Source organism: Pelmatolapia mariae, linkage group LG7 (assembly GCF_036321145.2).
Source record: "Pelmatolapia mariae isolate MD_Pm_ZW linkage group LG7, Pm_UMD_F_2, whole genome shotgun sequence".
NCBI classification, from domain to species: Eukaryota; Metazoa; Chordata; class Actinopteri; order Cichliformes; family Cichlidae; genus Pelmatolapia; species Pelmatolapia mariae.
In genome coordinates this window covers 31,534,343-31,551,133 of record NC_086233.1, presented here as the reverse complement: position 1 = coordinate 31,551,133, position 16,791 = coordinate 31,534,343, and the positions used below count along the sequence as shown (strand labels likewise).

At 37.4% G+C, this 16,791-nt stretch overlaps 1 protein-coding gene across 1 annotated transcript; it reads left to right on the top strand.

Annotated features, from left to right (window-relative positions):
* Nucleotides 1–4,756: 4,756 nt before the first annotated feature.
* On the top strand, nt 4,757–16,791 carry LOC134631736 (phospholipid-transporting ATPase ID-like). The gene is made up of 26 exons (XM_063480292.1): nt 4,757–4,807; nt 5,049–5,162; nt 5,323–5,421; nt 5,569–5,630; nt 5,740–5,812; nt 5,913–5,983; nt 6,093–6,175; nt 8,109–8,267; nt 9,021–9,109; nt 9,224–9,417; nt 9,494–9,702; nt 9,795–9,838; nt 9,928–10,093; nt 10,418–10,606; nt 10,864–10,979; nt 11,069–11,233; nt 11,453–11,564; nt 11,697–11,802; nt 12,137–12,287; nt 13,219–13,402; nt 13,500–13,723; nt 14,533–14,616; nt 15,336–15,581; nt 15,861–15,999; nt 16,250–16,380; nt 16,534–16,791. Exons 5-26 carry the CDS (start codon nt 5,759–5,761, stop codon nt 16,789–16,791), a joined length of 3,174 nt encoding a protein of 1,057 aa, XP_063336362.1. The 5' UTR covers nt 4,757–4,807; nt 5,049–5,162; nt 5,323–5,421; nt 5,569–5,630; nt 5,740–5,758.

The following is a 16,791-nucleotide window of genomic DNA, read 5'->3' as shown; positions in this document are numbered from 1 at the left end:
CCTGGTACACAGTACACAGGTACTGAAAGACTACAGACATAACTTCATAATTTTCGAGCCAACCTGACACTGAAGACAAACAAAACAGGGTAAATTTAAAATATATGGTGGTTTCCAGATAAAGTCTTTATGTGAAACACTGAGTCAGCATAAAAACTAATGGTGTCTTACAATGTGTGAATGTTGATAAGTTTTTATGTAAAATGCTGAGTCATTATAAAAATGAAAAAAAAAAAAAACAACCTAAAAAACCCCTAAAATTTGCTTGGTTCTGAAATAGATTTTCCAACAACATAACTGAGAAGTAAAAAGTTATTTATTTTGACTTTTAATGCAATGTATATAACAAACATTTAAATGAGAACACAGTTCACTTCTAATATACTATAAAAGTAGATTTAAAATAAAACTTAAGCTTTAAAGTTAAACCGGTTTTAAAAAAAATGATAGTATCCTGCTCTATGCATCAAACTGCCTCTTGTTGATAGTGTGTGTGTATGGTGAGTGGCTGATCACCTTAGAAAACATGGCTTCATACAGTAGTGTAATAATCATTCTGAGAAAAACATACAAAAACGTATACAAAACACGCAACTGCAATGAGTTTGTGTGCTGCACACACATTTCTTTTGCCTTTATTGGTTGTTTTATTTCCTATATGGTGAAATGTAAAGAGCAAAAATGAGAAACTTTGGATTTTGCTTCCAGTTGAAAATCTGTTTTTCCCTTCCCCCCTTCATTTTTATATGTATAGTTGACACACTGTGGTTATTTGCATGAGGATTTTTTGTGTGTGTGTGCTGTTATTCTGTGTTAACAATAACATTCAGTCCTTCATGAACGTGTGACTTAACCTGATACTACAACATTCACAGTGTTCACAGTGTACAGCCAGTCATTAGTCTTATCTCTGTAACTTTTTTTTTTACCTTTTCATAACCCTATCTTTAAAAACAGGAACCAAAGGTGTAAAGAAACACTTCCAAAACAACAAGTGAGTTATGTATTTTGTCAGTTACAAATCTGGAAAATGTGTCTAAAAAAGGATATATCCATCATTTGTAATCCAGGCTTCAAGCAGATTTCGATTAGGCCTATAGTCATTTACAGCTGTTAATCCATGCGTCAGGATGGCTTCACTCATTTTCTTCATCAAGTTAAGACTTCTCATACTGCTCATACTCTGAGTGACAAATTGCACTTTTTAGTTCCAGTTGATCATCATTAGTCACCAGAGCTGCAATACATTTGTTTATGAAAAACAGAAGCATTGGTGGGGCTGCGATAGTGTGTGTGTGAACTTCCTCTTTGCTGAAACAGTTTGCCAGTAGAGCCCTTCAAAATTTACTTTCTCACCTGGGTGGTTTTTTACTGCCTTTATCAATCAAAACCAAAGCATTTTATTTGCTGAAAATGTTCAAGAGGTTGTTACAGTTCCTGACTGTATCTTCAGTGGCTTCAAACAGGACAGAACATCTACCTGTTGTGAATCATCCCTCTGCTCCTGGGGTTTCCATTAAATCAGCTCTACCACCATCTGTCTCACGTGTGGTTTCATCCATTTCATTAGGAAGTGTTAGATTACAAAGCTCAGCCTTCTTTCTGATACTTCACATCCTTGTGTTGTAGATCAACACAGTTTACTTTATGCACTGTATTCACAAGTTTAGACCACATTGGACCAGCTAATGGCCTCTATCAATGAACCGGCCCTTCAGTTTTACTGTCATTACTGCTAATTCTGTATTATGCTCCAACAGTTAATAAATTCTAATGGGACACAGATCAGATTTTATCTTTCCTCACAGACTTCCTTTTAATCTTGACAAATAAAATAACTTATCTATGATATGCCTTTCCATTATTTTGAGATCAGACTGTTAAATGTCAGCAAGCTCCATATTTGGTGACAATCATGAAGAAATACATGATTTCTTCATGCTTATGAATGAGTCAAAACGTGACCTGAATTTAAGTCAACTGCTCAATTTGAGCATGCGCATCTGGCACGGGGTGTGTTACATACCTGACCGCCCAGGTCGCAACCGTAATGCTACCTCTGATTGGCTGAATTTCTTCCCAGTTATTGCTGTTTTACCGCACCTACATCCTACACTGAGTCGCCATCGAGGTCCAAAGATCACTGCACTGTTCAAACAAGCCCTGAGTTGCTAGGTGGAGGGGCATCCCAGCCCAGTTCTTCCTGGATGAACCTGAAATCTCTACTGTAGGCACCTCTCCCACCACTTGGTACCTGGATTGGTACCTAGCGTGGGTTAACTTTGTCAAAGGCAGAAATAAAAGGAAACTTTAAAATCTTAAAAACCTCTTTTTTTTTTCCAGCCTGTGCTTGTGTGTGAGCAGGACTTTGAGGACAGAGGAAATCATAATTTTGTTGAGGTATGTGGCTGATTTTCACTTCAGACCGTGGAAGTGTGTTTGATATCCTGAATGTCATTAATAATAATCACAAACAAGCTCACAATTTGAACCCTTGAAGTTTGACCTAGATTTCCGGCCAGGTCAGATTCACAATAGTTTGGACTGATTTAATATTATTGTGAGTGAAGAAATATTAAATGAAACTTAATAAAGTTTGTTGGCTTCTTTTTATGCTTGAAGATTCCATAAATGTATTAGGTAGCATTAGAGGTTAGTGTCTAACCTCAGACTCACTTCATTACTGTTAAATTGCTATTGATTTCACTGTCAACATTTCCTATTCTCACTGTTTCTATTCAGAACTTTACTTTGCAAAAGGAAAACATGATGAAAAATACAAACAGTACTTGTATGTTATAATGGAAACTTAAGGGTGATGAACAAGCCTGAATGACTGGCACAAACGGTTAAAACAGGAGTGGTTTTATGTCTTTATAGCTTAGTAACACAAATAAAGTCTGGAGAGTGGGTGTACAGTGCAGTGAAATGTATTTGCCTCCTTCTTAATTTCTTTTTTTTGCACATTTGTCACAGAATAATTTTTTATGTTAGACTAGGATAACTGAGAATGCGAATGGAGTTTTTAAATGATGATTTTATTTATTAAGGTAAGCTAGCCTATGTTGCAAAAGTAATTGCCCCCTAATCATAACACCAGGTTGTGCCACCCTTGTCAGCAAGAACTGCAATCAAGTATTTGTAATATCTGAGAATGAGTCTTTCACGTGGCTGGGGAGGAATTTTGGCCCACTCTTCTTTACAGAATTGTTTTAATTCATACATATTGGAGGGTTTTTGAGCATGAATGTCATGCTGGTGTGTTTTTGAGTGTGCTTGAACTTCATGGCACAAACTTATGGCTATATTCTCCCTCATTAACATTTTTTTCTAGTAGAATGCAGAATTAATACTTCCATCTGTTACAGCAAGTTGTCCAGGTTCAGCAGCCTAGATAACAGCAAAAGCAGCCACATACCATCATGCTACTACCACAGCAATATGTGACTGTTGGTGTGATGTTCTTTTTATGAAATGCTTTGTTAGTTTGACGCCAGATGTAACGGATATATTTTTCAAGTAAGTCCACTAAATGTTTTCCCAAAAGTCTTGAAGATTGTCAAGATGTTTTTGGCAGGTTTGGGACAAGTCTTTGTGTTGTTTTTGGTCAGCAATGGTTTTAACCTTGGAGCTCTACCATAGACGCCATTTTTGTCCAGTCTCTTATTGTTGAATCTTGAACATTGACCTTAACTGAAGCAAGTCAGGCCTGCAGTTCTTAAATGTATTTTTCTGGATTTGTCTGTGGCTTCATGCAATCTCTAAGGAATTTTGCTAGGATGGCCACTTCTGGGAAGGGTCATCATTTTAAAAATTGCATTTTGTATTTACTCTTGTCTAATTTTCAAATCTATTTACCCTATATCTATATAGTTCTATTTAGTAGTAATAAATAAAGTATAGCTAGATAGATATAGTATGTAGATAATTGTAGTTGTTTACTACCATCATCGGCACTCTTTTGGTGATAGTGTCTGTCATCAGTCAGCAGCTATATACACCCAATATATCAACAACAAAAAAAATAATGAATTGAACAGATTGCATGTAAAACTTTAAGCTTTTTTAAGATGCTGTCAGAGCTTTTAAGGTTGTTTTTTTTCTCATTTTTATTTCCATATCACTTTCATAAGTCTGTTATACCAAGTGTTCCCTACATGTTGGCCACTTGTACTTTTTTCTATTAATCCTTGAATCCTATTAATCATTAAATATTTACATATATATATTTTATTTTTTTAAATTTTTTTTTTTTTTTTTTTTACAGTGAATCACAATTCTACTCAAACATGGCCTTCCATATATTAACTGACTCCCTCTTGTTTTTGCAACAGTTTCTCCATTCACTTGCTTTTTCGATATATGTAAGCCACAAAGGAACCTAACCTTTGCCTAGCTACATAGGTCACTGTCATAAAAACACATGCATGCTTTCCCTAGGTTGTAAAACATGGAAATACTGAGATAAAGATGGGATCGGTAGTGTCACGCTTTAACCGGGTACGTGGAAAAGGGAAAAGCGAAGGTAAGCTCTGATGCATGCAGAATTTCTGCTATGCACTGAATAACTGTTTTGTTTATCCGGGTTTTCTTGTTTGAAAATATTCCTGGACTACTGGGTTTTGAAACTTTTGTAAATTTAAGTGGTAAGTATGAATTGGAGTAAACATTTTTTTCAGAGTAGATTTTTTTTTTCTTAGCGCTCCTTTAACTTATTGTAAACTCTCACCCTCCATGTTTTATTTTCACAGAGGAGAGACGTTTAAGAGCTAATGACAGATCTTTCAATTTATCTCATGGCTATGCTGTAAGTATAAAAACAAATCTTATTATGAATATTCATTAAATACAATGGATATTAGAGACTGAAAGTCGTACTGAGATCGAAAGCACAGATTGCTACTTCACTGCAACATTTACAGACATACTTAAATGCTGTCAATCACAAATGTGTCTTTTGAGTTTTTTTTTTAATTCTTTTTGGTTATTTGGTTTTGAAAATTACATACATCTCAGAGACTAATATCTGGAAATTTCCTCTACTTTAGAACAATGCCATCAGGACCTCCAAATACAACATCTTCACCTTCCTGCCGCTTAATTTATTTGAGCAGTTCAGAAGACTCGCTAATGCCTACTTCCTCTTCCTTCTTATCCTTCAGGTATCTCTACAGAAAGCGTAGAACCATCTCTGCACATTGTGCAAACATTATCAGTAAAATGTCCATATGTAATGCAATTTAAGTTTATTTAGCTTGCAGATGATCAAGCTAAATGATCATTGTACTAAAGTAATGTGTGTGTGTGTGTGTGTGTCCACAGTTAATCCCACAAATCTCCTCTTTGTCGTGGTTCACCACAGCCGTCCCTTTGGTTTTTGTGCTGTCTATATCGGCAGTCAAGGATGCCAATGATGACATAGTAAGCAGAAATTATAAAAATTGGAAACAGAATTGAAATCTTATTTAACCAAAAAAGAATCTCATTCAATATTAGGGAAAAGAAAAAATAAGGAACTAAAATCTGATTTGTAAGCAAACAATATTTTCTCTTGTATCAACTGAGCAGAACAGACACAAATGTGACAGACAAGTGAATAACCGAAAGGTGGACGTCCTCGTGGATGGCCAGTAAGTCTTTGGAAACCCAAATGAAAAAAAAGAACAACTTTTGTTCAAAGAATTATGCAGTGTTTGGATTCATTTCTGTGTTTTACGTCTTTGTTCCTTTTCCCGACAGACTAAAAAATGAAAAATGGATGAATGTTCAGGTTGGGGACATAGTCAAACTGGAGAATAATGAGTTTGTCACAGTACGTTTTGGGAGGCTATAGTAAAGATTTGAAGCAAGTGAAAGCAATAAATTCAAAAGTTTCAATCTACTGGATCATACTTATTGCTTTCATTTCTTAGGCAGACCTTCTGTTGCTGTCTAGCAGTGAGCCCCTTAATTTAGTTTATGTGGAAACAGCTGAATTAGATGGGTGAGTGTGGAGTACTGTGCAAAAGCCTGTGTATGTTAGCATAATGGCTAATTTCTAACAATGCCTTACATTTCCCTTACCTTTTTCATGTCCTCTTGGTCTCCCCCAGAGAAACTAATCTGAAGGTAAAACAGGCTCTGACTGCAACCGGAGAGTTGGGAGACAACATTGAGGCATTGGCTGCCTTTAATGGTGAGAAGATGCAGAAACAGAAACAACAGAAAAAAAAATAGTCTTGAATGAAATTTTTACAGTACATTCCTGTAAATAATGTTTTTGTCTATAAATGTCTATAAAATCCCAATTTCAAAAAAGTGATGACACTGTGCAAAAAAATACAATGATATGCATTATCATGATGCAACAAAACTCTTCTGCCCTCAGCTGAATGTCTCTATCCGACTTATGCAGAAAGCTACACATTAAATGACTTCAGTGAACACTTAGGAGACTGTGTCACATTCCTCAGAGCTTCACTGATTTGCGCCATTTGTAAATTCTTTCATTCTTTTGTAAAACTGTAATAACAGAAATAGAGTATGGTGTATTTAGTCTCCATACAAATACACAAATGGTACATTCAACATTGTTGTCATGAGTAAACAGCCACTACACAATTTCAACATCAACAATACACTGGCATCGCATGTCAAGAAATACAGCTAACACCATACGCTAGTATGTTTCATGCTAACATGCTAAACAAAGCACCAACAGCTAGCTTACACTAGTAATGTAACAAACTTTTTAAACACAAAAGAAAGTCATCTCTTCACTGAACAAGGTACTAATAAGTGAGATCAATCAATCAATTTCGCCACACTTACAGATTATGCCTTTTCAAGAGTAATAGATGCAGGAATTGTCAGAGACAGAGAAATGGACCTTCCCTGTCGAGCGCTGGGAGAAAAACTCCCGCTTGTGCTCTTACATGGTGCTTCCCATGTTAACCCACTAGATGGCAGACTTTGCCATGAGAAGATCAGGAAAAAAACATTTACTGACACGTAGATGCAATTACTTACAGAACAATGACTATGATCTGTCATATAACAAACTTATAACATACCTCAGAAATACCCGCAAGACAGAATAAAAGCAGATCAAATTTTTAAATTGAGACTTTTTACAATTTCATGAATATTTACTAATGTTAGTAGCACTGCATTAAAATCGGGCATGGTTCTGTCAATAAAATCACTGCACGAGCTCAGGAACATTTTCAGAAATTGCTTTTCTGTGGCCAAATTTAATTGAAATTTCAAGTTATGTTAGAAAAATAAAGCCCCATCTTCTGTATTAAAGAGGAGAGTGCTTGTTCAGCAGCAAATACAATTACTGCGTACTGTATCAAGTCGTATAGAGGTACATTAGTGGATGGGAAATTGACACCTGCACATTAGGAAAGGCACCATTGAGGATAAAAGGTATAACCAGGTTTTAAAACAACATCCCATCCAGATTGTGTCTTTTTCAAATGATAGGCTTTGCATATTTTAGCAAGATGCTAAACCTCAACCTGCATGGCTTCAAAGTGGAATAGTTTGAGTGTAGTTTATCTTGCTCACCAGCTCACCTTTTTTAAATAAATGCTGACTTCTCTCCTTATTCTCTCCTTATTCATTCTTTTATTTCTTTCTTGATACTCTAAATATACTTTTATGAGGAAAGCTATCACTCACAATGTCCTTTAACAGTAACCTAGTGTACATAGAATAATAATTACCTGTGCTGTAAAGAAGAAGGGATGGATCTTTTGACCAGGCAAATGAATTACAACAGAAATAAAAGGAAGAAATTCAAACTAAAGCAAACATTTTATTCCAGGCTTGCAAGGGCCTTTCCCACCATTGGTGCCCTGGCTAGTATGTCACACTTTTTCCTGCCCTATGAGGCCCATGCAAGTTGCTCCCATCACATTCAAAATGACCCAAAAAATATGTTAGAGAATTTAAAAGACTGTCACATTGAATTTGAATTGTATTCTGTGAATGTATTTATTTTCAGTATTTTTTTAATTTCTGCAAACAGCTAGGTTTGAGGAAGTGGAGCTATATGTGAGCTTATTCCCTTGAAACCTGGGAACTTTAATCCAAAATCTGTTGCTGACACCTCTGTTTCTCAGGTGAAGTGCGATGTGAACCTCCCAACAACCGTCTGGACAAGTTCAAAGGGACCCTGACAGTGAACAATGACATCTATGCTTTGGACAATGACAAAATGCTGCTCAGAGGCTGCACTCTCAGGAACACTGAGTGGTGCTTCGGTTTGGTAATTTTTGGAGGTATGCTAGCTGGCTACTGGTACTGCAGTTGTGTACAGTTTGCAATGGACAAGATTCTTTTTGGATTTAACCTTTATGATTTACTCTGATAATAATGTAAATACACACAGTAAAGTAGAGGATGGATGGGCTTCTTGAGTAAAGTGTGCGAGTGTTACACATTAGACTTGTTAAAGTGTCCAGCTTTTGAAAGTGAAATAGCCTAACTATTTATATTTACCTGCATTGTAAAACCAGTTGTAGTAGACATATATAAAATACTATTTTATTTTATTGTTACAATTTTTTTGCAAATTTATTAGCTAAATTAGGAATTTAATTTGGAAGGAATTTAACCTCTGAATCTTCCTTCTAACCAGTCGGACTATAGAAGAATTAGCTTTAATGTGTCGCACTAACTGCCATCTCAATTACTGTTTTGTCCAGAAATAATTTGGGAATACATCTATCAATTGGCATATCTCTTTTTGAGGTACAGGCTATTATGGGACTCACAAAAACTCTTTCTGAGAATCAACTTCAACCAAATTCACACATTTGTTAGAGGTTTCACAGTTTCTATTATAGAGGTGAGGGTCTCTTCCTTGTACTAAAGTCTACTACAGTGTGTTGTGTAAAAGCACAAAAAACCCCTGTATTTTTTTCTTTTACTACTTTCTCCTACTACTAAACAGCCTGTAAACCTTCTAAAAACTGTAACTGTAACACCAGTATTTTCAGTGTGTCTCAACATGACAACATGAACCTCTACAGGTCCTGACACTAAGCTGATGCAGAACAGCGGAAAGTCAGTATTCAAACGGACCAGCATTGATCACCTGATGAATATCCTTGTGCTGTGTGTGAGTTTATACACACGCATCTATAAATGTTTTAAAGATGACTCATAATATATATTACGTTCATAAAAAAATTAATTACTCACATGCAGATTTGTGATCTCTTTACTCTATCAGATCTTCGGTTTCCTGGCATTTATCTGTGCCATTATGGCCATTTTAAATGCATTCTGGGAAGCAAACGAGGGCTCTTTGTTCACTGTGTTTCTTCCTCGCGAAGAGGGCATTGATGCTCATCTCTCATCATTCCTCACCTTCTGGTCTTATGTCATCGTTCTTAACACAGTGGTACCAATTTCTCTCTACGTCAGGTAAGTTTCAGTACAGAAAAACCTTGACAATTGTTTCATGTTTTGACCAACTGACCAATTTTTGCTACAATATTAGCGTGGAAGTCATTCGTCTGGGAAACAGCTTCTTCATAGACTGGGACAGGAAGATGTACTATCCTAAGAAAGATACTCCAGCTCAGGCAAGAACCACCACACTCAGTGAGGAGCTAGGCCAGATTAAATACATCTTCAGTGACAAGACTGGCACTCTGACACAGAACATCATGACTTTCAACAAGTGCTCCATTAATGGAAAAGCTTACGGTGAGCAGCTTTGCTTGTGTAAAAATTTGTAAGGCAAATGGAAACACATTGGTTGAACAACTGATTTAACAGTACATTTATCATATATTCAGGGGACCTCTATGATTTCTCTGGACAAAGAGTGGAAATTACAGAGGTGAGAGGAAATTACATCCATTGCATTGTTTGTGAACTTTGTTTAAAGGAAGTGTTGATCCAACTTTGTTGTTTTGGCTTTTCTTGCAGAGGACAGAAAGAGTGGACTTCTCCTGGAACAATCTGGCTGATCCAAAGTTCAGCTTTCATGACCACAGTCTGGTGGAGATGGTGAGAAGTGGAAACCCTGAGACTCAGGAGTTCTTCCGCTTGCTATCCCTGTGTCACACTGTCATGCCTGAGGAAAAGAAAGAGGGTGAGGGGTCCCCTAAAAGACATCTTTTATTTAATAAAACTCTTTAAAAGCAGTTGATAGCAGAACTGCTTTGCAGCAAATGTCCTGATAATTAAATATGTTTTTTTAATAGACCCTAGTCTTGAATAATACAGAGTGACTGTTTTTCTTTTTTCTTTTAATCGCCACTATTACTATTTAAGGATAAGTTCTCCATTATATGTGTAGGGCATATAAAAAAACAAAACAAAACCCAACAAATTGACTTTTATAGTCCTCAAATGCACAATTTTCACATTTTCACTTACCACTACACTAATATCGTTTATAATGTTTATGTGGTAGGAGAGCTCAATTATCAGGCTCAGTCACCTGATGAAGGCGCTCTGGTAACTGCTGCAAGAAACTTTGGATTTGTGTTCCGATCACGCACACCAGAAACCATCACAGTCGTAGAGATGGGCAGACAAGTCATCTATGAACTTCTGGCTGTTCTGGACTTCAATAATGTGAGGAAGAGGATGTCAGTGATAGGTGAGATAAAGGGGCAGCAAGATGTTTAATTTCTAAAGTTTCTTTTTATCACAGGGAAGATATTTGATAATTTTCTTTAATATTTTATTAATTTTCTGATTAAAGATCTATTTACATAATATTATAATTAAAAATATAATTTAAAAATATTGTCTTTCCATTCAACTTTTTATTTTATAACCTAGGACCAGCTGCTCGGTACCTACCTGTGATACATTTCTGTATAACATAATTGTAACTTTCCGTGTCATTTACAGTGCGTGGCCCAGAGGGGAAGTTGACTCTATACTGCAAAGGTGCAGACACCATCATCTTGGAAAGATTGGACCCCTCCTGTAACAAACTGATGAAGCTGACCACAAATCACCTCAATGTGAGCAATCAAAAGCTTATACCAGCAGCTTGAAGCTAAAGTCAGTAGTATTATTTTTTTAATTAATTTCATTTATCAAACAAAAATAGGAGTATGCAGGTGATGGCCTCCGTACACTGGCTTTGGCCTACAAGGATTTAGATGAGAGCTACATGAAAGATTGGGCACAGCGCCACCATGAGGCCAGCATCGCCATGGAGGGACGTGAAGAAAAACTTGATGAGCTTTATGAAGAGATAGAGAAAGATATGATGGTTAGTCCAAAAACCCTTGCCATGTTGCTAGATAGACCGACCACAGTTTGCTGGTTGATTGCCTGTGAGTACTTTGGCAGAAATGATACTTGATTTTCCACTAGAGTTACAGTTAAATGCGCATTCTTTAACTATCATTTGCGATAAAAGCAAAGGATGGCTTCATTGCTTTACTTTCTGCAGCATCAGTTTAAATGATAACTACATTTGTGGCTTTAGTTGTTGGGAGCGACAGCTGTGGAGGACAAGTTGCAAGATGGTGTGCCACAGACCATTGAGCAACTGGCTAAAGCTGACATCAAAATATGGGTGTTAACTGGAGATAAGCAAGGTCAGTGTCAACATACTGTGTAATCTATTTAAACCACTCATTTCAAAATGGATAAATAATACTGCCATATGATATACAGTTAGAAAAATGTATTACACCAAAGTGACTGAGATTTTTTTTTTTTTGAAACAGAGACAGCAGAAAACATTGGCTATTCCTGTAACATGCTAAGAGAGGAGATGAAGGACATCTTCTTTGTTTCAGCAAACACTGCTGAAGGAGTCAAAGAGGAGCTACTGTGAGTCTAGTAGAAATTTAAACATACTTAAAATAACTAAGAAAGTTATGACCATTCTTTAATTAGGAACAAACTGACACATATTTGAAGCTTTTTGTTACTGTTCTTTCAAATAAACATAGCCCATAAAATAATAGAAACTGTCACCATCTTATTTTTTAACTAACTATCATAAGCTAATTCTAACATAAAAAAATTAATTACGTAAAAATCTGACATAAGATAAAAATAATAGTAATGAAGAAAAAGAAGAAGCTGGGTTAAGAGTTTTAAGATTTTAAGGGTTTTTTTTTAAATATATTTAAAATAGTTTACTCTGTCCACATATTTTCAGGAATGCTCGAAGGAAAATGTGTCCAGAAGCAGCAGAGGAGCCATCTGTGACTACATCCCGCGGAGGCCTGTTTTGGGTTGAGAAAATGGAGACTGTGCAGGATGAGAAGGTGGATGGAGAATATGGCCTAATTATAAATGGACACAGTTTGGTAAGAAGCTTCTGAAGCCACAAGAATTGTTTCTTGTGTTGTTCCTTCTCACTTGTGCTTCCATACATGTATTAATCACCCAATGTTATGTTTGAAATAGATTTTATATGTGTATAGAAGGTGCTTAATTTGAGGTACGACTTATTCTGGTTGTGATATAAGCTGCCACCTGTCTGCACATGGACTGCATAAGTATCTGATTCTGTTGAGAAATTGCTCTCCATGCCTGGATGAGTGCAGCCTGCAGCTGAGCAGCGATCATCCGTTGTGGCTTCCTCTGATAAACACATCCAATAGCATGTTAGAGGCAAGTTTAATAGGACACATATCAGGACAAAATGCTGGCCAAAAAATTGTCTGGTTATGCTCCTGATCCTGAACAGGTTGTGATACACTGGCTGAGTTGTGGCGGGGGTAGTCCTGTAAAGTCAGCCACAAACAGGGTGCTGCTGCTAGAATGACACAAGCTCAGAATTACCTCATCTTGGTACTTCTACTTGGTACCTCAGCTTGCCAGTAGTATAACCTTAGTCAGATTTAGCCAGTCGCAGCACTGATGACAAACATGTTACATTCACTGTTTTTTTTTGTGTGTGTGTGCTCTGAGACCAGTAGTTTAAGAATGCAGTAAACTGCACCAAATCTGAAGTGTGCAAGTAATTAAAACGAGTCGTCCAGATCTGAAAACTACTCACAGAATTTTTTTAAGTGATTAAAATGAGAAATTTACAGAATTTTAATTTAAATGTAACTAGCATTAAACATATACACTTTGGAATTTAATATTTTTATACTACTATGATTATTAAAATTTACCTGCCTTAAGAGACTTTCCTTTTGGTGTCCATTGTGAGGTGATGAGGTTGCGCCAGGGAGGCTTGGCAGATGACCTCATTGCACTACTGTAATCCCCTCTTCCCTTCATCATCAGGCCTTTGCACTGGAGAAGAACTTGAGGTTGGAGCTGCTGAGGACAGCATGCATGTGTCAGACAGTGATTTGCTGCAGGGTCACTCCTTTGCAGAAGGCCCAAGTGGTTCAGCTGGTCAAGAAATACAAGCAGGCTGTCACTCTTGCCATTGGGGATGGAGCCAATGATGTCAGCATGATAAAGGGTAACTGTATTTTTACTACAACTATCTAGCTGGGAAATATGTAGCTGATATTGTGTATTTTATTATGTATTTTATTTCTTCCTTTTCTGTGTGTCAGCTGCTCATATTGGTGTAGGTATCAGTGGACAGGAAGGCATGCAGGCAGTTCTGTCCAGTGACTATTCCTTTGCCCAGTTCCGTTACCTTCAGCGCCTCCTGCTGGTGCATGGCCGCTGGTCCTACATCCGCATGTGCAAGTTCCTTGGATATTTCTTTTACAAGAACTTCACTTTTACCCTTGTGCATTTCTGGTACGCCTTCTTTTGCGGTTTCTCAGCACAGGTGAGACATATGGATTGTAAATGTATAGTGAAATGTAAATGTTTATATGCAGTTTGAGAAAACAGAAGGAAATATAGTAAGGAAGAAAAATGAGCAAAATAACAAAAAGACCATATAGCCATATTGCAGAAAAACATGGATATACCGGTCAGTTGCTGATTGGCTGCTGAAGCCCTGTATTGGACAGGTTAGAGTGCTCAGTTATCAGTTTATGCTAGCATCTTGTTTAGCAAGCTGCATTCATGGTCTGTATAGCTGCATTGCACAGACACAGCAAATCATTTATCCCACTATAATTTAAATGGGTGATTATTATCACAACTCAGGCTATCCTGTATGGCTGCCATGAAGGAGGATGCAGGCTGTAAACACCATGCTGTAATGCATTTTAATAAGGTAGACTATGGGAATTTACTTTTTTGACCCAGCTTCAAGGATCTACAGTTTTTGGCCCTTTATTGCATTGGCTTTCTTTTCAGCCTTGGAAGTTTGCCATTTGCATATAATATAAACTTACCCAAAACAACACAAAAACAAAGAAATAGAGAGAATTTTAAATAAAATAAAATAAACGTAGAGCTGTAACTAAACCTTTCACAAGCAAAAAGCAAACTCTGTAGTCAGTCATGGTGTGTTAATTATTTATCTAAACACTGTTGTAGTTTTTGTGCTGGGAGATTTTTTTTAATGATTTAACTCTATCTCAGACTGAAAACCAGTTCCTCACCAACAATTGAGGACAAATGTATATAAGTAAATTCATATAATTTCTTTAATGCTACATTCATGCACATTCTGATTATCTACAGACTGTGTATGACGAGTGGTTCATCACCTTCTACAACACAATTTACACAGCTCTTCCTGTCCTCGGCTTGAGCCTCTTTGAACAGGTATGTGTAGCCAGCATAGGCTGGTAAGTGTAAATATCCCACCTTAAATTTCTTTCACATACAAGGATGAGCAAGTGAATCAGCGCTCAGGGCCCAGAGACTAAGCAGGTCTTAAATACTGTACCATTTATTCATAAATATGCACTATTCCAAAAAAATAATACAACATTTCTCACACACTGAGGTGCACCTCTTCCCTGCTGTCGATTACACACGTCGCCTCCCAATATCGTTCTTCTTGCTGTCGGGACTGGGTCGCCGCGTTACGCTGGCTGGTCCGTCGCGAATGACCCGTCGCACCCCACGATCAGGCAGGCGCTGGCTTGCATGTGTTTCTTCCTTCCTCCTCTCTGAGCTCACCGTCTTCTCTAACAAGTTTGTTTGGTGGCTAATATCCCGCCTCAGGGCACACCCACACTTCAACAAGTGCCTACTATTGTCCCCCTAGTCCACACTGGATTAAAAGGATATCGTGCAACAACACTAAAACATGCAATATAAATATCAGGATAAAACCATTCAAATAAAATCAGTACTCTATGCACCAGTACACATTATGATCAAAACAACATAAACCATTAAACAAACACAAATTTCCACTGTGTAACATATGCAGCAGAAAATAATTCACCATGTTTAGGTGTAATTTTTATGTCATATCCCAGTGCCTGCATCAACCAGGCTTTCTCATCTCTTTCTCGAAACCTTGTTTTCTGCAGGATGTAAATGATCGCTGGAGTTTACAGCACCCTCAGCTCTACGCTCCAGGCCAGAAGAACCAATACTTCAATAAGAAAGCTTTTGTGAGGTGTGTGATGCACAGCTGCTACAGTTCCTTGATCCTCTTCTTTATTCCCTGGGCTTCCATGCATGACACAGTCAGAGATGACGGAAAAGACATTGCCGACTATCAGTCGTTTGCTTTACTGGCACAGACCTGCCTGCTTATTGTGGTGTTCGCACAGGTAAGAAATACAACTCTTGTTGTCAGAAGCATTATAGCATGCTTGGCAATGACATATTTGCCTTGCGATAAAAGAAAATGATAGTGACGTTGCAACACTGTTCGTCCTCTGTTTCTGTAATATTTTGCACTACAAATCAGTGAACAGCTTTTTAAATGTGTAAACATTATATTTGTGGGATTGCCTTTTTAATTTATATATGTATGTATCCCATACCACAGTATAAAATTATACTTATCTCAGTCACTGAACACATTTAAAAACACTAATTCTTTTCAGCTGTTTCTTGACACCTATTACTGGACAGCAATAAACCAATTATTTGTGTGGGGAAGTATTGCGGTCTACTTTGCCATCACATTCACCATGTACAGCAGCGGCATGTTTTTGATCTTCACGTCTGCTTTCCCCTTCACTGGTAAGTAGATCTGCCATGGAGGCTACTTGCTGTGGTCCACTTGATTTTTGAGAAATTAAACCTTATTAAGTTATTTCCGTTTTAACATTTGGCTGATTGATACAGTGTAAATAGGTCAGTGTTTCCACGTATTCCATTTTTTTGTGGATTTAGTGTTTATCACTTACATACGTACATTATAATGCTGTAACTTACAACAATTCTTTTACTTTGTTTTTAATTGCTGGTCCAATATTTGTTTGGATTCCAGGCACAGCAAGAAACTCTTTGAACCAGCCTAACATATGGCTCACCATATTCCTGAGTTCGCTCCTCTGTGTCCTGCCTGTGGTAGCATTTCGTTTCATTCTCATACAGCTTCGTCCTACCATCAATGACGAGGTGAGAAAAATATTAGATAGACATAAAAGCCATCTTGTCTTTTAGACATCTTATGTGTAGGAGTTGGTGGACCGTAAATAAGGATGTGAACTGATGTAATGTTGTGCAATAAACTAAATAAATATTAAAGTCATCTAACTTGTTTCTTTCTAGGTGAGAGCTAAGGCGCGAAAAGAGGCATTGCCAGCACCTGCTCCTCGTCGCACACTGAAAAAGCGTGTCACCAGGCGGTCAGGCTATGCTTTCTCACACTCTCAGGGCTATGGTGCTCTGGTAATGTCTCAAAAATTCCTGCTGAAAGGACACATGAGAAGGCTAGCTCTGTTTGACCACACAGATTCTCCCATGGTTCAAAATCAGCCACAGCACTACCGCACTATTACTGAGGAGTCAGAGTCACAGAGCCCATAG

What these genes read in the sequence shown, in the direction of transcription:
- LOC134631736 (XM_063480292.1), top strand. Translation starts at nt 5,759, where the DNA reads ATGAATGTTCAGGTTGGGGACATAGTCAAACTGGAGAATAATGAGTTT. An exon ending in CCAATTTCTCTCTACGTCAG is followed by an intron (nt 9,418 to 9,493) that starts GTAAGTTTCAGT and finishes CTACAATATTAG; the next exon opens with CGTGGAAGTCATTCGTCTGG. An exon ending in AAAGAGTGGAAATTACAGAG is followed by an intron (nt 9,839 to 9,927) that starts GTGAGAGGAAAT and finishes CTTTTCTTGCAG; the next exon opens with AGGACAGAAAGAGTGGACTT.